This window comes from Silurus aristotelis (assembly GCF_946808225.1).
Source record: "Silurus aristotelis genome assembly, chromosome: 28".
Lineage (NCBI taxonomy): Eukaryota > Metazoa > Chordata > Actinopteri > Siluriformes > Siluridae > Silurus > Silurus aristotelis.
In genome coordinates this window covers 13,792,468-13,815,286 of record NC_139601.1, presented here as the reverse complement: position 1 = coordinate 13,815,286, position 22,819 = coordinate 13,792,468, and the positions used below count along the sequence as shown (strand labels likewise).

General features: G+C 36.1%; 3 protein-coding genes and 1 long non-coding RNA gene across 8 annotated transcripts in view; 3 read left to right on the top strand and 1 right to left on the bottom strand.

The window, feature by feature from the left end:
- LOC310722228 overlaps window positions 1–22,819 on the top strand; it is a 439,622-nt gene that overhangs the window by 200,268 nt on the left and 216,535 nt on the right. The window lies entirely within an intron of this gene.
- Window positions 1,177–10,366, bottom strand: cand2 (cullin-associated and neddylation-dissociated 2 (putative)). Its single transcript, XM_083533595.1, has 15 exons — window positions 10,162–10,366; window positions 8,789–8,932; window positions 8,509–8,663; window positions 8,035–8,158; window positions 6,725–6,981; window positions 6,369–6,474; window positions 6,133–6,278; window positions 5,574–5,860; window positions 4,777–4,918; window positions 3,079–4,581; window positions 2,886–2,981; window positions 2,611–2,780; window positions 2,167–2,331; window positions 1,660–1,767; window positions 1,177–1,580 (listed from the first exon to the last, which is right to left on the bottom strand). The coding sequence occupies exons 1-15, from the start codon at window positions 10,227–10,229 to the stop codon at window positions 1,356–1,358; spliced, it is 3,696 nt and encodes a 1,231-aa protein (XP_083389721.1). The 5' UTR covers window positions 10,230–10,366; the 3' UTR covers window positions 1,177–1,355.
- On the top strand, window positions 10,133–19,636 carry sec13 (SEC13 homolog, nuclear pore and COPII coat complex component). 3 transcript variants are annotated; one of them, XM_083533597.1, is made up of 9 exons: window positions 10,133–10,211; window positions 13,658–13,702; window positions 13,832–13,947; window positions 14,338–14,489; window positions 14,594–14,727; window positions 14,903–15,036; window positions 15,192–15,312; window positions 15,943–16,089; window positions 19,089–19,636. In XM_083533597.1, the coding sequence occupies exons 2-9, from the start codon at window positions 13,697–13,699 to the stop codon at window positions 19,197–19,199; spliced, it is 921 nt and encodes a 306-aa protein (XP_083389723.1). In that variant the 5' UTR covers window positions 10,133–10,211; window positions 13,658–13,696; the 3' UTR covers window positions 19,200–19,636. The 3 variants fall into 3 exon arrangements, 2 of the variants coding, with proteins under 2 accessions (XP_083389723.1, XP_083389722.1); XM_083533596.1 differs by lacking the exon at window positions 10,133–10,211 and adding an exon at window positions 12,016–12,157; XR_014532169.1 differs by lacking the exons at window positions 10,133–10,211; window positions 19,089–19,636 and adding exons at window positions 12,022–12,157; window positions 16,707–17,381 and having other exon boundaries at window positions 15,943–16,650.
- Window positions 21,207–22,819, top strand: part of grip2b (glutamate receptor interacting protein 2b) — a 189,593-nt gene continuing 187,980 nt past the window's right edge. The window contains exon 1 of one of the 3 annotated variants that reach the window (XM_083534404.1): window positions 21,207–21,899. In XM_083534404.1, the coding sequence (XP_083390530.1) occupies window positions 21,845–21,899 (55 nt within the window). In that variant the 5' untranslated portion in view covers window positions 21,207–21,844. The remainder of the gene's footprint in view (window positions 21,900–22,819) is intronic. The other 2 variants (XM_083534409.1, XM_083534411.1) reach the window with 2 other exon arrangements.

Genomic DNA, 22,819 nt, shown 5'->3' with positions numbered 1-22,819 from the left:
TAGGGCTGTCAAAATGCAAATTTGTTTAACAGCACTCATTTTAACACCATTTTTATACATTTAAATTTGTTTTACTGATGCACCCAAGTCTCAAATCAGCACCGAAACCTGCCTTGATGCACACAATTAACCCTCTGGGGTTGACAAATGCACCTTTTGTTGCAATGAACATAAATTACTCTTTATTGTAAAGATAGCAATACGTCATAATGATAGTACATCATTCGAATCTGTAAATAGACTACTTTTATTTGTGTACACACAAAACGCTGTGCTTTTGTAAAATAAAGAAAACAGACAGGGGGCGCTTTCTGCCATCTCTGTCATTTACAAACACAAAACAACCTAAATCTCGGTGTATATTTGCCTCACAGACTAAAAACATATGAATAGAAAGCTTGAAATGTCTACTTTTATATAAAACCAATTCATATCAAATGCAAATATTTTCTAATTATGTATGAAAATTAGAAAAGGTACAATTTCTTCGGTATCGCCTCATTAACCGTCCGTGTGGAAACAGCAAAGGTTCCGTTTGATGTCCCGATTATTTATGTAACACCATAATTACTTTAAAACATTTACAGGAATATTGTATCCTAATGCTGTCTATATATATATATATATATATATATATATATATATATATATATATATATATATATATAATATGTTCCACTAATAATAAACATACATTTGCATAAATCAATATTTGTCCATGCCCATGTTGATCAGAGTATTCTTTTTTTTTATTATTATTAATTTAAGGTACATTTAGAACAGATAAAAATGTGCAATTAGTCGTGAGTTAACTCATGAAACCATGCGATTAATCGTGATGAAATATTTAAATCAATTGATTAATAATATTAATGTGGTGAGGTCCAGTTACCAGCATGACACTAAAACAGGTAGTAATAATGGCTACTTTTTACTTAAGTACATGTTAGAGCCCAAACTTCTTTAATTTTACTTTTAAAAAAGTGTAGTCAATACTTCAACTTATACCAGAGTATCTGTACTTCTACTTAAGTGAAGTATGTGTGTACTTTTGCCACCTCTGGTTCATACTGACATACTGAAATTTGACTAGTTGACTCTGAGGATGTGCAAATTAGTGGTTTTGCACTACTTATGCGTTTAGGGACGATGACATTTTTTATTTTGACTAAATGATCTGGTTAGACTTGTGCTAATTTCTTTTCTTTTTTTTGACAATTGCAATTTCAAATTTGTTGTGATTATGCTTTAACCTATGTTCATCAGTACAATTGTGATGCTAAATCATTCACAGAAAATACCACTGTAATTTCTATTAATCACAAAGTGCCTAAAAAGCCTCATGCCTAAAAGTCCTAACTAGTGTCCATTGACTCCACAGCCCCCGATATTGGGTCTCCCTGAACACTTTCAAAAATGGTGGCCATCTCTGCATTGGTTCTGATCTGTGTCGCAAAGTCGGCCATCGCAGGGCTTTTCTCCACGTCTCTGATGGAAAGAAGAGCGGCCACTGCACGCATTGCAGATCGCCTCAGCTCCTCCTGCTTCTCAAACTCCTGCTTCACAGAGCCAGCTTTTACCTTGGGAAAATAGAGAAAAACATTGACTTTTCCTTGTTAATCAATATTGCTGATGTATTTTGCTAGATCAACTTTGTACCTTTGTAGTACATGTGGCTCTGAGGGGCTCCACTAGACGGTCCAACCTTTGGACAACAGCAGATGGACACAAAGAGGCAAGTCTGGCCAGCATGATGAAGGTTAACATCTGGAGGTATCAAAGATATTTATGTAGTGATAGAAAAAGTAATTATTTTTAAAAAATACATTTAAAAATAAGTAATACTAAAGGATCTTTGAAGATTTAAAGCAATTATTGACTATCGAGAAACAATGAGGGGTGGAGGTGGTGGGTCTACATTGTTAAAATAGAACAAAATCTACAAAATGTGCAAACTCATTTGTGTATGAAATCCATAACTGATTCTGTTGAATGCTACATGCATAAAAATGGAAGATAAGTGACAAAATGTATATAAATAGTAAAACATGAAGCAGGAAGGAAATGTATAAAAGGAAATGTTTTAAAGGAACTGGATTAATCAAAGCATAAATAATTATACAGAAGGCATGGAATCATGTGATTTGGCATTATAAGTATACTCACTCTAATGTCATAGTGGTCTCTTAGGCCTTCCTCCACATGGTTGAGGAACTCGAAGATGTCCAGACATTCCAGACAGTTGTCCAGTAGAGTATACATGCATTCAAAGGCTGCTTTACGCACATCTAGCCCATCATCCACTGTGTGTTTAAAAGGACCCATCTCTACCTACAATATCAAGCCAGCTACTTATTTATGTGAATTATTATACATGTTCAGTGTTGATGGCTTACTGTATATCAATTAACTGAAAAGCTGTTCATGAAGCTTTTCAGTTTATTGATATACAGTAAGCCATCAATGATTTTTTTTATATGGCTAATGTTGTTTATTCCTTCCATCAATATTCACAGGTTTACCTCAACCTATTCCTGTTGATTATTTTGTAAAAAAAAACATCTATTTTAAAATGTGAAAATATCCCACGGTCACAAAATGGCATGCTACCTCTCGAATTAGTTCCTTCCTGATTTGTGTTTCCTTGTAAAGGTTTGGCAGAACTGTAGTTAGAAGACTCCGTATCAGACCAGGTTTGTTATGGGCAGCTGAATTAAACATCACCAAGGCAACACGCCTTACATTAATATCTGTGTCCTGGATGGTTTTTAGGAAATCACCTAGAAAAGGAAGCATGACAGAAAGTGCTACGGTTTTAAAATGGAACAGAACAACTGTATTCATTAACATTGTTGTAATGCTTGATAAAAATTTAAAGATTTTACCTATGCATTCTTTAAGGAGTGGATCAATGGCCACGGGTTGATCTACAATTGTGAATTTTACAGCAGTCACAACGGTACTACGGGCAAGAGCTGAACCTAAAAAGGTTTTGCAGGTAAATATACAGATTTTAGTTTCCATTAGCTGTATGTCCCCTTAGCAAATCTTATCTTTTGATTTTAAATGTTGGCTTACCTGTGGATAACTGCTGCTTAAGTCTGGGCAGAAGCTCAGATGGGTTGACAAGTGTAAGTTTCCCTAGACATTCTGCCACAACGTTACGTATACCTTCTTCTGGACATTCACAATTCTTGAAAAGCAGAGACCAAATGCTCTCTACGTGAGGCTTGAGACTCTCAACTGACAAAGCACTTATCACTTCTTTTAATGAATGAAGAAGAAGGTACTTTCTTTTAGGCTGGCTACCAATTTCTTTTAATAGGAATGGAAGATACTCATCAATATTTCCCACACAGATGTTGCCCAGTGCACATGAAGCTGAAGATTTTACCTCTTCATTGGGAGAACTAAAAGCATCAATGATAACAGTCTTTAACTCCTTGTGGGCTCCAAGCTTCATAGAACGCCCCACGTCTCCAAGACAAAGAAAAGACAGGATCCTCACAGACTCTGAGGTCTTTTGGTTCTTCACATCCATAGTGAGATTGGTAATTGTTCCAGAAGCTTCTTTGGGACATAACAAAGCCAGTGCGGCCACACACTTTGCAACTGAGTAATAGGACTGTCTATGGATTGGCATGGAATCAGATGATTTAGACTTATAGAATGGACCTGTCAAAGCTTTTATGAGATCATTGTACCCTGTATTGCTGGCCTTAGTCAAAACCAGGACTTGTAAGAACTCAATGATGGAACCAAGAGCACCTCCTTGAAGCAGTGGAGAATGAACCAAGTGAAATACTTCAGGCAAAATAGTGCCACCTATTTTGGCTAAAGATGTTGGACAAACTTTGGCCATACATGTGACAAGCATGATAGTCACCTGGGAGACATGCATATCACTCTCCTGAACCAAAGTAGGTAATTCATTCAAAACTGACTCTAGTAAAGGGGGTTTGAAACTGTCACTGTAGTTTGTAACAATGATAGTTAGGGTTGTTAACGTGTTTAGCTTGAGAGCACGCTGATTCTTTCGTAAGAATGATCCAAGAACTGGAATCACTTCTGTCAAAATAGGTCTTATGTCGACCTTAAGTGGAGATGTGGCAATGATGGATAAAGCCTTTACAGCTGTGAGCCTGGTAATTTCATTTTTTAGTCTCTCCAAAAAGATCTGTAGGGTTGGTTTAAGGTCTCCTCCCAACTGGTCCCCCAAGTGACTTATAATGTGGGCCATGCAGGAAATAGCCCTCTCCTTAACTTCCTGGTCAATATCTGCTGCTTTTAACCTCTTTAAAGTACTGTTGAAGACATCTCTAACATAGGGATTTGAATCAAAAGAATAAGGTTTATCCAGGGGGCGCATCATCTTGACCATTTGCTGAGTCACTTGAAGCGCTTCAGATGTGATTTTGTAGAAAGGGTCTTCAACACAAAAAATTACTGGTGGTAGGATTACTTTAATGTGTGGGTGAAAGAACTCTGGGCTGTGGCTGGACATAAGAACATGAAGAAAGGAGAGTGCATCGATCTTCATGTTGGAGGAAGCACACTTGTCTGTGAGTGAGTAAATGATGCCTAGGAAAAGAACGTTTTTATGAGGGAGTAAGTCTAAAAAATGTGTACAATTAGAAAGTAGAAAGTGCAAATACAGTATCCTATTAATATTTTTCTGGTTTATTTTTTCAGATGAACAATTATTTGTTGAATCATGTGAACCATACCATCTGTACAAGAATTGACAGTATAGACTTAAATGAACAAGGACCTTACCTGGGATAAGAGAAGGTATGTGCTCCCCTAATGACCCTGGAAGAACAATGGCAATCTCTGTTAAAATGATGAAACAGCCTTGTCTGGATTTCATGCTTTTCTCCCTCAGTTGTTTGTGTAAGGCCTTTATTACTGTTGGGACCTACAAATGTAAGGATATTTCATTTTCTCATGTATTATTGTACAAATATTTCACCACACAGCTCATGTTCAATATTTTATCAATACAATATAATATTACTTTAAGGTTTTTACAAAGTTTTATTAGCAATTCAGTACAATCCATTTAAAATTATTCAGTAAAACAATTTTGGATTATCCTTATAAACTGATTTTGAATTGAAATATTAACCGATGTCAAGTCTTGATGCAATATAATAGCCAAATTAAAAATGAATAAATAAAATACAAATATCTACAATCAAAGCAGAATTATCTGAATTAATTTTGTAATTTCTACACACACACACACACACACACACACACACACACACACACACACACACACACACACACACACACAGACAGACAGACAGACAGACAGACAGACAGACAGACAGACAGACAGACAGACAGACAGACAGACAGACAGATAGATAGATAGATAGATAGATAGATTTAAAGAATATTTAATAGTTTAAGTTATTTCTTGGGACTGAACACACTATTGGTTTATTAAAGGAAATGGGAAAACCTGTCCAAATTCATCACACAGTACAGACATGTGTGAACAGAATAAAAGAAATATGATTACATATATTGCGTATAAAAACAAATACATAATTTATTGACTGTACCTGTTTCTTCAAAAGGGTAATTGCAGGGTCTTCCTTAGTTCCAAGATCTAGAGCAGAGCTATGAGTGGATTTTGTCTGCCGCAGTAAAGCCACAAAGGCCAAGAAAATATCTGACTTGACATTTTCCTCTCGTTCCTTGAAACATGACACTAGAACTGGGCATACATTTCCATAAAGTTCCACCAGCATGTCTCTACGATTGCTGATAACCGCCTCCAGACACTTTACAGATGAGCGCCTTACCTTCCAGCTCATATCATCATCATCACTGTATTCATCATCAGATTCTTTTTGGGGAAAAGGTGTTTGTGAAAGGTTTGCTGTCTGTTTTACAATACATTTACAGTAATGTATAAATCATCAGATTTTGTGAGAAAAAAATATAAGTACACAAAGGTAATGGCTAATCCTTTAAGCAAAAATTTGGCACAGTTGTGCAGACATGCAACAAGGCCCAAGGCTATGCTAAATAAAACTAATAAGGATGGAACAAATGCGAACCATTAAGTTACCCATTTAGTAATCTCCACTATGTTTAGGAATGAATAAAAAGTTGCACCTTGCTCGTCATCCCCTCCATCTTCAATATCCATGAAGTCCTCCTGTTCATCTTCTGCATCATAATTATAATTTGGATCATAGGTCACATATTTCAGACACAAGTTAATTACCATAGGAATGTGAGGAGACATTTCCTTAGGGCATCTTCCAGGAAAGAGAGAAAGGTTCTGCACTTAATGGATTATTGTGAAATAATTTGGAAATGATATAATGATGTGTTCAAAAAAGACTTACTTGCGAACAAAAGCTTCAAATGCCTGAAAGCAATTCTCCCTCAGTTCATCATCTTCCACCTTGCAGAACTTTACCAACATTGGAAAAATCTTCTCCAGATGCTCCCCTGAGGAGAACATATAGGGTTTGATACAAAAGCTGAAGATTATACTGTCATTTTATGCAACTATAAACTGGAAGTTTTAACTAAATACTGTGACACAAAGAATGCCATCATGTTACAAATGTAGGGATATCAATTAATTATATAATTCTATATTGAAAATCTAAGACTAATATGTGGATGAAATGTTTTCATTTATTGACAATATTCTCGCACATTTCATAACGATGCAATTTATAAAGCCTTATCTCACCAATTCTGTGCCCTCCATGCTGGCTAATGGCAGTTAGGCACTGGATATAGGTGCGTGTGTTTGCAGCAGTAGCTCCTCGTGATAGTTCACTCATGAGATGCTCAGTGAGTTGCAGGAAGATTGCAGGGCTACTACTTGGCACCAATTGCCCGAGCGCCATAATGGCACGTTTTCTCACTGCCATGCGAGGGCTGGTCAGTTGTGGAAGAAGACTGGCCAGGATTGACTGGTGGAAACCAACTAACGTGCTGCTTAGCCTACAGAGTGAAAACAATATGATTCATAATGCCATTAAAAATAAAAATATCAAAGGTATTTTCAATAAAATTACAAATAATTTTGTTTTGTTTTAGATTTAACTATGAATTTTGGTAAGTTGTCATGTGTTTGTTGGTGTAAATTAAAGAGTGAGGCAAATAAATCAACCAATTATAACAGATCAAATGTCCATCATTTAGGTTTTTACTGCTTAGGCTAATCTTAATGTGTTGGTTACACCTTCCCACATTAAAATGATACTATGCTTGGCATGCCCACACAAGTTTTAATAATACCATGGAAAAATAAAGCTGTAAGGGCTGGGAAATATTTTTTTTAACCACCACTCAATTCTTTCATTAAATTGCCTCATTGTCACACTGTGTTTCAACACATATGGCATTTGCAGTATACGAAAATGTATTGTTACCATATTTATTCATTATCCAACAAATACAACAAAATTTCCCATATTGTTATATTTAATAAAATACCAAAAAATGAGGAGCTGCTGAATATACCACAAATATACTTGGCCATAAGACTTGTATGTGCTTTTTGAATATCCCTATTTGCTGTAATAATAACCTCCACTATTGTGAGACAATTTTCCATTGAGTGTGGTTGTGCAGATTTGTGCTCATTCAGCATATGGGAGTTAGTAAAATCAGGTATTGATGTAGGATGAGGAGGCCTGTGGTGCAGTCTTCATTCCAATTCCTCTCAAAAGTGGTTAAAAAGGTTTGCGGTCAAAGCTCTATAGCAGGCCACTCAAGATCTAATGTAAATCATAACTTCATGCACCTCACGTTGCCCACGGGGGCATTGCCATATTGGAACAGGTTTGGTTCTCCTAGTTAAAGTCCAGGATAAATGTAATGTTACTGCATCCAAACACATCATATACAATTGTGTGCCTCCAACTTTGTATTAATAGTTGGGAAAGAATCACATATGGCTGGAAATGGTGTCCCAATAGTTTTGTTCATATAGAGTACATACCTAAATGATTTGGCTGAGAATGTAATTGCAGAATAATGATAGACACTAACCTTCCTAGCATATCAGAAAGAATGTCCAGGGCTTCTAGCTGCACAGACACATCATCATGTTTTCCCATGACACCAATCAACTGGGCTGTGATCTTTTTACAGACATTAGCTGTCAGACACAAACCTAGAAGAAGTGGAGATCAGTTACATAAAAATGGATCACATGACAGGATACAATATAGCGTTCCTGGAAATTACCTATAAAATCCACATTGGTTAAGCAGGTAAATGAAAATGATTGCAGACTATATTGGGCTCTCTATAAAATGGTGTCTAACAATATGAACAATTTGAAAAGACTGACAAATATTTTCCTCTCATTCATTCTTAAGCTTATCTAGTGCATAAAAAGTGCAATAAAGCATAAACTGCATAACAGAACACGTTTCAAAACATATGCATTTATTTGGCTGGAATTTTGCTGACAATTTTATTCAAACTAACTCACAAATAAGACTGAAAACAGTCTTTCACCTGCAGTTGGTGGGGGGAGCTCAGCAATAACCGTTTTAAGCCCCATGCTAGAGATGTCACGTAGCTGCTCTTTGTCAGACACCATGTTGGAGCACAACGTATCTACAATCATCTCCACCTGATATTCCTTCACTTTGCCCACAAGAGGACCAAGACTGCAACAGATCAGAAACATTTCACATTTAACAGCACTTGAATAAATCACAGTGGTTCATGGATAGCAATGACTTATAAACACCATATACTGTGTGTTGGTGAAATAGACAAATAATTTGGCTACCACTTGACAGCCAGGTTCTGAACTTCCCCATTTTTGTCCTCTAGCAGCTTCAGGAGCATGGTCACTACTTTTCTCTCACTGTCTTCATCCAGTTTTATGGAATCCTTTTGCAATTCCATCATTAGATCATTTGTGGCCATGAACCTAAACAAAGGGGTAAAAAATATATTTTTTAATGACAAAACATCAAATTCCGACAACTACTATAAATATCATCGGTCAGGCAAGATGCCAGGTGGTCAGTTGTAAAAATATGTTTTTCTAATACAAAATGAATAATATAAAAATTGTTAAGCTTTATATATCCAGAGTTTTTCTAATAGAACTATTTTATATAACATAATGCATAATATTACATTACATTATGGAATGGAATGCGTACTATTACAAACTTTGGAAAAAAAAGTTTTGAAAAGGAGCCAAAAAATCTAACAGTTATGGCAGCATGGTGCCACAGTTGGTAGTGTTGTCACTTCACATCTCTTGCAAAAGGCCTGCCATCCAATTTGATGTTTATTCATGCCTTGTTCCCAGCCTTCCTGGTGCCATAACCAGGATACAGCTGGTAGTAAGATAAATTAATAATTCTGGGTTTCTGGAATATGTAAAAATATGGAAAACTGTGTATAATATATTTGACTGTTTGCATCACTTGGCACATAACTATTCTCAAAAAAAGCAAACTTGGATTCCAAACAATCCAGCTTTGGTTTTAATATCAAAAATAGGCTTTCATAGTTTTGTCAAAGGTAATACACAAGTGGGTAAGAATTTATCTATTATTTTTTATTTCTCTGGATATCTAGCATGAACTTTATTTATTTTATTCTAAATATTTTCATAGTTTCACAGAATACTATTTTATCTGATTAATGATCGTACTTTTCAAATTAGTTTGGTTTATACTGCATATCCTCATTGTTATGGATGAATTAAATCCGATCTAATTTGTTTTCAAGATTCTCCATATTTGTTTATTTGTTTGTCTGTGAACCCTGTCGCTGCATTTAAACATGTATAATATCCTATATGTAAGTGTGAAATAATGCTAATATAGACATTCATATATTTTTGTAACCTTATATTTAGTCATTTATAAAACTTGGATTTTTTTATTATCATTATTTATTTGTTTGTTTTTACAAATGTAATCTGTAATCCCAGATGTCTGACACATGCTGGACTGGGAATGGCTGTTTACCCACTAATGCTGGCAATGTGAAGTGAACCTATCTTGTGAGATTTGTATTAGACGGAAAACATATTTTATGTGACAAACTGGAGGACAATCCATTAACCTTCTATATTTATAGCCTGATATTAGTCATGCAGCTTTCACTCCAACCAAACACAGGCTCTACACACACTCTTACCGAAAGTCTTTGTCGGTGGATGTCATTTTATCCAACAAGTTGGAAATGTGGTAGGTGACATTCGACATTTCAGCTCTTCCAATATTAACACCAATGTCGGCAATGAGTCAGTTTGTCGATGTTCAATAAAAAAGATGGGTTCTTTTTCAAGTGAATAAGACCATATCTTCTGGATCAAGGGTCTGTCTGGTGTAGGACACACTGAGAAACCTGACGCTTGAACATAGTTATTAATAGATTGGGTGCGTTTGAAACCGCAATCTATATAGCCTTCCATTTAGACTGCTTATGTGCTACCTATCCATGTTAATAATTAATTTTATTTAATAAGCAGAAAGTATAAACACGCCTTTAAAGCTCTGCGTTCATATTGTGTTTCTTGTATTTTCAAGACACAATTTTGTTACACATTTTAGTTCTGTGCGTTGAATTTGGAGTTTTTCCTCCATCTTGTGGCGACTAAATGTATTGCAGCAATGGTTAAAACAGCTATTAAGGTATAGTGAATATTTAAAATAATGTATTCACACTCATAGGTTATAACTACAATGTGCACATTATAAGCTGCGTGCATTCATGTTAATATGATTCATGTTAATATGATAATATGACCTAATATTTTAAATACTTTTAAAGGGGTGCATTGACAGTTTTGGGGTTTCGTGGTGACCATATGAATTGCAGCAAATAGAAACAGTTTTAAATACATAGATTGCAGCCTATAGACTACCCACAAAAGTATACACTTTATTAACTGGGTACATGATATATAAAATTAGTGTATAGTATATTATTTGGTACTTTTAGTAAAAAGGTTTCTAAACGTTACATCTTTATGTAATAGAAAGTACTATGGCCTAAATTAGTTTTGGGGTATTTGCGCCATCTTGTGACAAGTCACCGTACTACTACCGAGTTTTTCCTCCATCTTGTGGCGACTAAATGTATTGCAGAAATAGTTGAAACAGCTATGAAGTTATATTGAATATTTTAAAATAATGTATTTATTTAAATGTAATATGACCCAATATTTTAAATACTTTTAAAGGGGTGCATTGACAGTTTTGGGGTTTTGTGGTGACCATATGAATTACAACAAATAGAATCAGAATCAGAATCAGGTTTATTGGCCAAGTGTGTTAACACACACAAGGAATTTGGTTCCAGCTGTTAGTGACTCTCAAAAGTACAGACATAAATAAAACCTATACATGACAAAACAGACAAGACAAGACTAAAACAGACTATACAAGACAATACAGACAATGTCTGTGGACAGTATAAGAAACAGCTATAAATACATAGATTGCAGCCTATAGACTACCCACAAAAGTATACACTTTATTACCTGGGTACATGATATATAAAATTAGTGTGTAGTATATTATTTGGTATTTTTAGTAAAAATGTTGTTGAGGACGTTACATCTTTTCTATGTAATAGAAAGTACTATGGCCCAAATAAGTTTTGGGGTATATTTTAAATACTTTTAAAGGGGTGCATTGACATCTTTTCTATGTAATAGAAAGTACTATGGCCTAAATTAGTTTGGGGGTATTTGCGCCATCTTGTGACAAGTCACCGTACTACTACCGAGTTTTTCCTCCATCTTGTGGCGACTAAATGTATTACAGCAATGGTTGAAACAGCTATGAAGTTATATCAAATATAAAAAAATAATGTATTCAAACTAATAGTTTATAACTACAATGTGCACATTATAAGATGCGTGCATTCATGTTGTGTATTTGTAGGTAATATGACCTAAATTAGTTAGGTATTTGCGCCATCTTGTGACAAGTCACCGTACTACTGTAAAGCGGAACCGATATGTGGAACTATGTAACTTTAAGTGGTTCTACCCGGTGCTTTTTCACGGCGGAACTTATCCTCGGCGGTTGTGTTGCCACGTCGAAAACACAAGTAGCGGATTTTTGTGGGGGGGGGATCTCTTTTTTGGTAACTTGCTACACGCGAAACCTAATATTTAGACATGGTAAGTGCAAAACCATTAGTTAATAACATTTCATTATATAAGGTTTATTTTATAAGTATTTTTTGTATTTGTTTGCTAGCTCCCGTTAGCTTATAGTGACCGGCTCCCTTACATACACAGGGTTAAATAGTACTTTTGATCTATAACAAAAATAGGCAATACTTTCGAATTAAACAAAATTTAACAAACAGTTAGAAAGTTAACTAATTCTGAAAATCGCCAGAACTACTGTTTGTTAGGGAGATCGTGAGTCTGAGGTGCTGTTTCCTGTTTGTATTAGCGGGTTAGCCTGCTAGCTATTAGTTATTTAGAATATCTTTAAACCTTATCCGACCGTCTGGCTTTTTTTTGGATGTTTTTATTCGCTGATAACTTTACATGTGTTTCAGCTAATGGAATTATTTTTTTGTAAGAAAATTACTTCTGCAAAAAAAAAAAAATAATAATAATAATGTATTCCAGGATTTTTCATTTGTAATTGCCAATTGAATTAGTGACGTCACAGAAATAAAACACAAACATTTTATAAAAAGTAATTGTAAACTGGATTTTTTTTTTTAATATAATCAGAATAAAACACATGCTGTTATAGGAAAATAATCTCCTTGTTGGTAACAGAACATCACCTCACCCTATCATTAATAATTTTTAGCTTTAGTGTATGATTCAGAGATAACAGGTCGAGTCAAGTGGGCTTTTATTGGCATTCCACCCATCTACAGTACAGTACACAGTGATACAAAGCAATGTTCTCCCAGGACCAATGTGCTATTTCAGACAACACAAATTAACAAAAGTAAAACATAAAAAAAAGGGAAAAAAAAGTCAGTGAGATAGTAGTCACAGTGACTCGTCAAGTCAAGAGGCTTTTATTGTCATTTCTACTCTACACAGTGGTACACAGTAAAAACTAGACAACGTTCCTCCAGAACCCTGGTGCTACACTTAACATCAACATAGAACTACAACTCAACGCAAAGCTACATAAAGTGCATTTAGTGCAACCTAGTGCAAGAGTACAGACAGACAGTGCATACAGACAACACAAGACAAAACACATAACCCAAGAAAGCGCCGACAGTAAACCTACTGTATACTTCGATTATACAGTACTGTGCAAAGAGAATTGTAAAAACTATAACTGGGGGTATATATAAACAGACACAACGCAATGCAGCACGCATCAGAGCGGAAGACTTGTGTTATATCAAATTAATTGTCCATATAATAACAATACTGTACATGTAAAAACTGAATTACATTTATAGCAGCAAAGATCATGTAAGACAGTGTAATAGATAGAAAAATAGATCATTTCTGTGATTATTAAGGCTTATAAATCCTTTTATAAATTGTAGCAGAGGTGTAAAATAATCAACGGCTGTGTTAATTTGTTCAGATCCATTTGGATTGTTTTACGATTTAACTTTAATTTATGTATAATAATTAGTCGACTTTACCAGTTTTGTTTTCTGTGTCTAAACTCTGTTTTTATTGTAGGTGTCCGTCATTAACACTGTGGATACCTCCCACGAGGACATGATTGTATGTATATTTGCTGAGTAATTCTGTTTAATTTAAAGTGATCTGAATTTTGGAGTTTGGTTCTTAACACATTTACATTTTGATACCGCAATCATTTATTTATTTATTTTTCCTCCTGTTTTTTTAAAGCATGATGCTCAGATGGACTATTATGGCACAAGACTGGCAACCTGCTCCTCCGATCGATCTGTGAAGATCTTTGATGTTAAGAACGGCGGCCAGATTCTTGTGGCAGACTTGAGGGGGTAGGGAGTGGTTTACTAATTACTACTAGTAATTTTAAATTGCCGTCAGCCGGCAAAGTTTGCTCTTTTTAATGCACATTGTGTTGTGACTGTGTTTAAACTTAGAATAGAATGAAAAAGATATTTGAAGAAAGTCCATGCAGGGTTTTCTAGCTTTAGTCATAAAAGTTCAGCTCTGCCTTTTCTTTTTCTTTCTTCTAATGTAGTTGTAACAGAAATGACCAGTAGGGGGAAGCAGAAAGGCAGTCAGTGTTTATAGCTATTGGTGACACACTGCCTCTTCTGTAGCCCACGATTTTTTTATTTAATACACATGATCCATCAGGAAAAAGAAGTATATGCCTGATTTTAGCTAAACTTTATTATTATAATTTTTTTGCTACCATGTAGACATGAAGGCCCTGTGTGGCAAGTGGCCTGGGCACATCCAACCTATGGCAACATCCTGGCCTCGTGTTCGTACGACAGAAAAGTGATCATCTGGAAAGAAGAAAACGGGACGTGGGATAAAATGTACAAGTACACAGGCCACAACTCCTCAGGTACCTTCTATTTTTAAAGGTTGATTTATTGCATATAATATTCGCAGTGACTTTTACGTAAATGAATCGAAGCATTGTGTTGAAATGAATTTTCCCCCGTGTAGTGAACTCTATTTGCTGGGGACCCTACGACTTTGGTTTAATCCTGGCTTGCGGAAGTTCCGACGGTGCCATCTCCATTCTGACCTACACTGGAGACGGCCAGTGGGACATTAAAAAGATCAACAATGCACACACTGTAAATGCAGTTTATACAATTTATTATGGTACCCAGCCTACATAAGCATGTAGGTCTGTTTAGTAGCAGTTAATAATTTGTGTTTTGATCCCATCAATTTCTAATTTTCATTGTTGATTTCCAATTTTAATCATAAGAAAGAGAGTTCAACTTTTCTCTGCCTCTTTCCTGTCAGATTGGCTGCAATGCAGTGAGCTGGGCTCCAGCTGTTGTTCCAGGCAGCCTCATAGACCAGCCTTCGGGACAGAAACCCAATTACGTGAAACGATTTGTCTCAGGAGGATGTGACAACTTGGTCAAGCTATGGAAGTAAGTAATCGCCAAAAAACAATTCTAACTTGATCATAGTTAAAGCTGCAGATGTTTGCAGTGGGACTGATGCATACAGATAAAATACAAAATTCTGTTTTTTACCATCTGCTGTACTACAAGTAATTTTCATCTTCCTGTTTGTATTTTCACAGAGAGGAGGATGGTCAATGGAAGGAGGACCAGAAACTGGAAGCCCACAGTGATTGGGTGAGAGATGTAGGCTGGGCTCCTTCTATTGGTCTTCCTACCAGCACCATTGCCAGCTGCTCTCAGGTAAATTTTCAATTATCATACAAGAAACCACAATAGTTTAATTTTTTGTCTCAAATGTGGTGTGTTCTAGAGGTTAAATATATACAAATAGTGTTAATATATTACGGCTTCAAAGTTAACATTTATTAATGATTTATTTTTTTTAACCAGGTTTGCCCTGATTTGTTTTATTTTTAATAAGCGAAACAAATATGCTTATCTTAACGGTTACCAAACAACCCCAAAAGAAAAACAGGAAGTGTTTGTGAAATATCATGTTTCTACTGTTGCATCCAATATAAAATGGTTTTATGGTTTAATTTTTGTTGTTGTATCCCCCTATATTACAAAATAGCATCTAGAGGCTTCAGGACTGTCATGAGATGTACCTCAAACTCAGACTTTACATTCAAATGCATTTCGTAACCTAAAGAATTCGGAAGACTAGTAAACATGTAAACGGTATGTTTGAAGTCTACATTAAAGGTTGTTAAAATACAAGTAGTAACGAATAACATTGCGCAGGAACTTTAGACTTAAAGTTCAATGCATCTCCAAAAGAAAAACAATCTGATGCTAAAAGAAGTGTGAGGGTGTTGATTAGTATATTTCAAACTTCTGATCTAAATAACTGTCACATTCTCTCTGCAGGATGGTCGCGTCTTTATCTGGACATGTGATGATCCCTCTGGAAACACCTGGAGCGCTAAACTCCTGCACAAATTCAACGACGTTGTTTGGCACGTCAGCTGGTCCATCACCGGAAACATCCTGGCTGTGTCTGGAGGAGACAACAAGGTACACTCGCTTGTGTGTTCGACATCTGAAGAATAATAAACAATTCACTTTTTGTGATTTTAAAATGATTTTCCTTCCGGAATGAATGTAGACACTTTCTAAGTAACAGCAGGAAATGCGTGATGAGGATTAGAATCAATCCACCAAACACTGCGGCCATTTCTGATTTCTGACTAAATGAAAATGCTACCCTTCGAAAAGATCTTTTCTCATCCGAAGTGTCAAAGAAGCGACACTATGCTGTGTTTGTGCATACTACATACATTCTAGTTTCTTGTGATGAGCTACAACCCAAACCGTGACTACACATGCCTTTTTATGGAGCAACGGCAGTAGATAATAATAGAATGTTTATTTACTGAGTACATGTTAGTGGAAAAATGAGGCATGTATGCTGAAATTCTCTTCAACCTCATTAATGCTTGGCTGTTAGTTTTGCAGTAGCAGCAATCAGTAAATGCTGATACATTCTCAAGTCAACTAATTTTGGTTAACAGATGTCTCCTCTTTCAAGTCAATGCCAAGTGTGATGTGTGATGTATACTTATAGATTCTTTTAGAGTACAACATGTAGGGATGTCCTTAGGCAATTTGTCGTTTCAGCATTTTCAGAGTAGGTCATTTTGTTTGTATGATCTCTGCAGAATTAGATATCCCATTCAAATTTTAGTTAAAACATATAATCAAATTTTGGAAATCTGTTTGAAATCTTTTTTTCCCTTATTACAGCAGCTGTATATAAAAGCAGGTGTGATTGAAAGTCTTTAACAGATTTATATTCATGTCCTGGTTCTAATTGTGTTTCTATAGTAAGAACTAATGCAGAGATGTGCAAAATTATTTACGCCTTATGATAGATTTGTTTCAGCGTTATGTAAGGAGACTCCCCCCCCCCCCCTTTTTTTTTTAGGTAGGTATCTGCTATTTCAGTCAGTTTTTGGGTTTTCTGACATTTCATTTTTTGGTATTTTTTTTAACAACAATTTTGTTCCCCCGGATCATATTCTCTTCATGAGAGAAAAATAGGCTGGTGAGGATTTGAGAAATGCCAGAACATCTAAAAGAGCTATATGTAAGACGTCATTGCAGTGGACAAAGGGTTGTGGTGTAGGTGCAATAAAACACTTTGAATGTGCAGTTATAGAAATATAATCAACTAAACAGTAACATGTTTTACATCAGGCTGTAGCATACCACTTTGCTGTTGGTTGTATATTTTTACCAGGAAGTAAAAATGTATGGCTGAGCGCTAGCTAACGATATTGCTTTATTTTTACAAATGGTTTCATAAAAAAAGCCATTTAGGAATACATTCGACACTCTGATACTTTAAGTAAGAGGTCCTCGTTAATAAATTCCAACCAATTTCATTTAGATTCATTTAGGAGCTCATTTAAAACAATGTCTGTTAAATGGATAACTAGTTCGATAAAGTGAACACATTTGTAAGATTTTAAATGCTCTAATAATAAGATATATAATATATAATAATAATAATAATAATAATAATAATAATAATAATAATAATAGGGGAGTGGTGGCTCCAGCGGTTAAGGCACTGGGTTACCGATCGGAAGGTCGGGGGTTCAAGCCCCGGTATCGCCAAGCTGCCATTTTTGGGCCCTTGAGCAAGGCCCTTAACCCTCTATGCTCCAGGGGACCCTTACGAGAAAAATAAAATCAAGGACCGTGACGTCGGAGCGACGTGGGGCCGCCTTCCCGTGGGCTCACCACCTGCAGGAGGGACCGTAATGGACCGGTGCTGAGAGGATTGGGCAGCAGTCGAAGGCGGGGGCCTTGACAGCCCGATCCCTGGACACGGAGAAGTGTCTGGGGAATCTGCTTAGACTGCTGCCCCCGCGACCCGAATTACGGATAAGCGGGAGAAGATGAAATGAAATGAAATAATAATAATAGTATATTTGCATATAAGTAAAAACAATAAATAAATTGTTTGAAAAATGCCTACTTTAGATCTGTTAAATGTGCTAGGTAAGGTAATTAAAAAGATTTAAAGTTGAGATTCATAACTGAATTGAATTACTGAAATTTAGATTTGATATGATTGAAGGTGTCCTTTTTTATTTAGGATACTGGATGCTATTCTTTTGTCAGACACTAGAGGGCATTAATGCAATATAGTCTGTTCCTCACAAAAAATCTGTCAGTCATTAGGAGAAAAGTTCTGGACCGTCGATTGTTTTGCAAACATTATTAACACGATTTTTCATTAATGAATGAGTAATAATAAAAAGTAAATAATTAATTAATTAAAAAAGTAATAATTAAGGCATTATTCTGTTATTTATTGTTTGTTTTAAGACTTGAACAGACTTTTAAATGAAGTTTTACATTTCTAGCACATCATTAACATAAAAAAGCAGATGCTCATATTAAGCACCTTAAAAAGTTTTTCTGCTTACTTTTTTTTTTGCACTAAAGATGCTACTGTTGCCTTTACTGAACCCAATTTATTGCTAATTAATATGGCCCTAGTTCCTGAAGTGCAACAGATGTTAACAATACAGCAGATGCAAGTATTTCTGCCTAGTCATAATGTTGGATGCATATAAACTGAGCATTAAGGCTGGCAGCATTCGCAATTTGCCTGAAGTTTCAGGCATATACATACAGTATGATCTTAACGTTTTGGGATGCTTAGGATTTTTGTATAGCACTGCATGTGATATTTCAGGGTAGGAAATTCAGTGGACTGTTTTTCAAACCAGATGTTGGGTCCATAACATTGCTTAGTTGCTTGCATTTTTATTGCTTTTTGCTTTATATTGAGCTCAGTTTTAAATAGTCATCCTTAGCTTAGAAAGTGCAACCATATGACTTTGATTATTTACTTAAATGCCTTGCTTGTGGAAATTTGGTATACAGACCTAGTAGTATAAACTCACACATTGTAGAAGCCGTTTAAACTCTGACCACGTTATTTTGACTGTTATGAAGTGACCTTTAGTCTGACGTTGCATGTCATCTTGTGTTCCCAGGTGACTTTGTGGAAGGAGTCTGTGGGCGGACAGTGGGCTTGCATTAGCGACGTAAATAAAGGCCAGGGGGCCGTGACCTCCATCACAGACGGCCAGCAGAACGAGCAATGAGACGGAACCTAGTGAAGATGGGTTCACAGACGGATGAATTCATTAAACCTCAGAGACTTTCTTAATCCAATAACCATCATTCCCCCCAACAACCAGTAAATCCAGATGGCCAGAATAGTCTGCACTACTTTTCAATCAAATTTTTTTAACTCAAAGGTAATATGTTCACTATGATTGATTACTGCCTTGCAGCAGTGTTTGAAATGCAGGATTTTCTGATATGTCTTTTGAAAGTCACTTTAATAAGTATTGTGATTGATGATCTGAAGGTTCAAAGCCCAGATCTTGTATTTAATATCTTAAATTGAGAGTTAATGATATTTTGTTTGAAATTAGCTTACAGTGCCACTGGATAAAAAAAAGAAAGTTTTATAATTATACACTTTTATTATTCAGTTCTGTAATTTTTGTTCTGTATTAAATATTATACAAAAATAGCTGATGCTGCTTGAAGTATGGTTTGAATAATTTCTTTTTCTAATTTTATCTGCTCTTACATTTCCTTTTTTGTTCAAGTCTCATAATCACATCATCAAGACACAATCATCTTCAAAGCTTAAATTCTGATCGGAAAATGCCGACGTTCCCTTGAGCACCGGTCATGTGTTTTGAACAACAGGTGAAAGCATTTGTAAGGCTGATCTCTGGCATGCCATGCCTTCACTCAATGTGTTTATTATGGTAGTGAGCGATGCATTTCCTTTCAGCTCTTTATTTTTTGTGGTTTACTCCTTCATGGATGGCCAACTGAAAGAACAACGAGGACGAATTTATTCATTCCAGATCGAGAAAAACAATAAAATTTGTTGCTGTTTAATTTGTTTAGATCTTTTAATAATGAATATTGTCACACAGTCACCTTTACAGAAAACAAAATATAGATTTAGATCCCTAATAAGCAAGAAAGAGCTGATAATGGCATATCAAATTTCGTAAGGTGACACGAGGGAACCTTGAAAGGATCATAAATATGGGCATATAATGAATAAGATTTATGATAAGTACAAGAAAATACTCGAGAAATCCAGAGTATATCCAGGTGAGATTGAGTCTCTGCAAAGTTCAAGCCTTTAGGCTATTTTTTGTGATTATCCACAGCAGCAGAGTTTCCCATCAAGCCTTGAACAAGAAATTACACAGATTTAGCAAATACAGTTCCATAGTTTTTGAATTTCATAATATTAAAAAGTTTAAAAGGTTGGTGTTATCCTTCAAAATAAACTCGCACAACCCTATTAGCTATGTTGGACAATATGAAATGCAGAGTTTGAATTTAAGAACTAGACTTAAGATTGGAAGCCCAGATCACCAAGGAGCCATTTCTTTTTGTAAAAAGATAAGCATAGTGTATGATTTACTATTAATTGACAAACAGGTTTATGCACCAGGGGGTCTTTGTGATGTTCAAGTAATAACTAAAGTCCAAATATCAAAATATTAATCTCACACACAAAAAGCAACAGAACCAGGACAAAAGTATAGTTAGAAGATTAATGGTTATTAATTTCTCTTTTTTTTTCTTTTGTTTTTCAGTGGTTTTTTATTTATTTATTTGAAATAGTTTTTTGTTGTTTTGTGGCCAACTAGCTAGCTAGTATCTAGGTTAAGATATGTTTGAATAACACTGCATTTCTAGTACATCCAGTACTTCTAGCTCTGGCAAAAACCTGGTCTTTAAAAGGTTAATCATCTGCAGGTTATTTCAGAGCTATCAGATATCAACCAATGAAGTTATTTTTCAATTGTTTATATCAACAACTTAGTTCAAAACGTTAACCTGGTGATTTTTAACATTTTGCAAGAAATTCTTATGGCCACTAAATATAGTGTTTATATGACAAAGCATATTATAAGCATGCCTGGAGAAAAGAAAACCTCTGTTATGTCTGGTAATTGGTCACTGATGCTCTTCTGACGTTGGAAAAGTTGATTGTATACTGAAATCCAAGTATGTGAATACATTTAGCTCACAGCATTTAACAAAATACATATTTTGTTACACCGGCAAAAGTTGACAAAATATTCAATTAAGAGGTGGCAATAAATTCGAGAGCAGGTTTTTTTTCATAACTTTGAAATGTGAATATATAATGGGTTTTTTTATATATTAAAAATTGCATGCGTTATATGACTCCCAATTATCAAAAATGTGCCAATTATCCCGAAGCTTAATGGCATGACACCCTAACATCCATGTCACATAAATAGCGACTCGTGTACCACAGCACTGCCTAATAAGAAATAGTGACACGTTGCAGTGGCAAATCAGAGGAAACGACTTATTGCATCAAAAAGAGCCACGCATAATAGGATGCATCCCAAATGGCTCCCTCCTCCTTACGAAGTGCACCAAAAGTTAATTGCTTTTTCTGCCCCTTTGTAGTGCATTGTATATCAAAGAGGGAATGCATTTGAGCTCCACATCCAGCGCGGTGCGGGGCGCACAGGAGGTTTACACTTTTTTTTTGCGGCGCGCGCGCGGTGACACTAGACCGGGTGAGTCACCCCCGGCGTGCTGCTGAGTACTGAGTGTTGAGCGCGCGCGGATCCTCTCCCGCTTTCCGTTCGCGATTGTACTTTTTCACCAGACTGTCGACATTTATCGCCCCCCTCGGTCCTTCGTTCTTCGTGTAACCACGCCGGTCATGCCGAGCTGGAGGAGGAATCTGACTTTTTGCTTGCAGAAAACGCACGACGAAGGTAAGACGCGGGGATCTGCGGCGGCAGCGTCGCGTGCACGGGCTTGGCGATGCGGAAATCGCGCGTGTCGGTGGATTTTGCGCTCGTGCGTAACAGTGCTTCCCCCCCTCCGGTGTCTTTTGCAAACAAAACCTCGAGCCTCGTGCTTATTTCTGAACGCTGATTCTTCGTAAGGTGTGAACCATTCCACGTGCTAAGGTTCACGTTGGGTGTCCCAGGGTAACCCAAGTTCAACCTCCATCAAACACATCTGATCCACATCACTGGTCTGTCTGACAGACCTTAGTTAAACACTTCAGGAAAATAAATCAGTTCTTAAAAAATCCTGTAAGACCCAAGTAGTACCTTAATATAGTATGCTTAATTTGATGGCCAAATGTACATATAACATACATATGGTTTATAGACACTTAACCAATCAAACGCATGCTTGTTGAACATCCAGTTCCATATTTGGTCCTTCCTTTGTTATAATAAGCTCCACTCTTTTTGGAAACCTCTGGTTACAGTCAGTATTCAAGTTTATCCCAACGGTGCTCAGTAGGGTTGATGCCAAGGCTCTTTGAAGGACACTTGAATGCTTCTACTCCAACCTTGGCAAATTATGTCTTTATTGATCTGAACTAACAGGATAAGGGTGAGCTCCCCCCCCCCTCCCCCCCTACACACACACACACACACACACACACACACACACACACAACCATTACCCTACTGAACTGTACACTACACCTCTAGGAAACTGATGGCTCATTAATTCTTTACTGATTTTACTTTGTTATTATTTTGCAGTTTAGCTTCAACCTGTACAATCTGTATATTTTCAATTATAATTGTATATCATTGTAAATTCACAGCATACCCTAGATTATCCTCCTGTGCACCTGTTTTATGCAATGACAAAGCTATCTACCTATCTA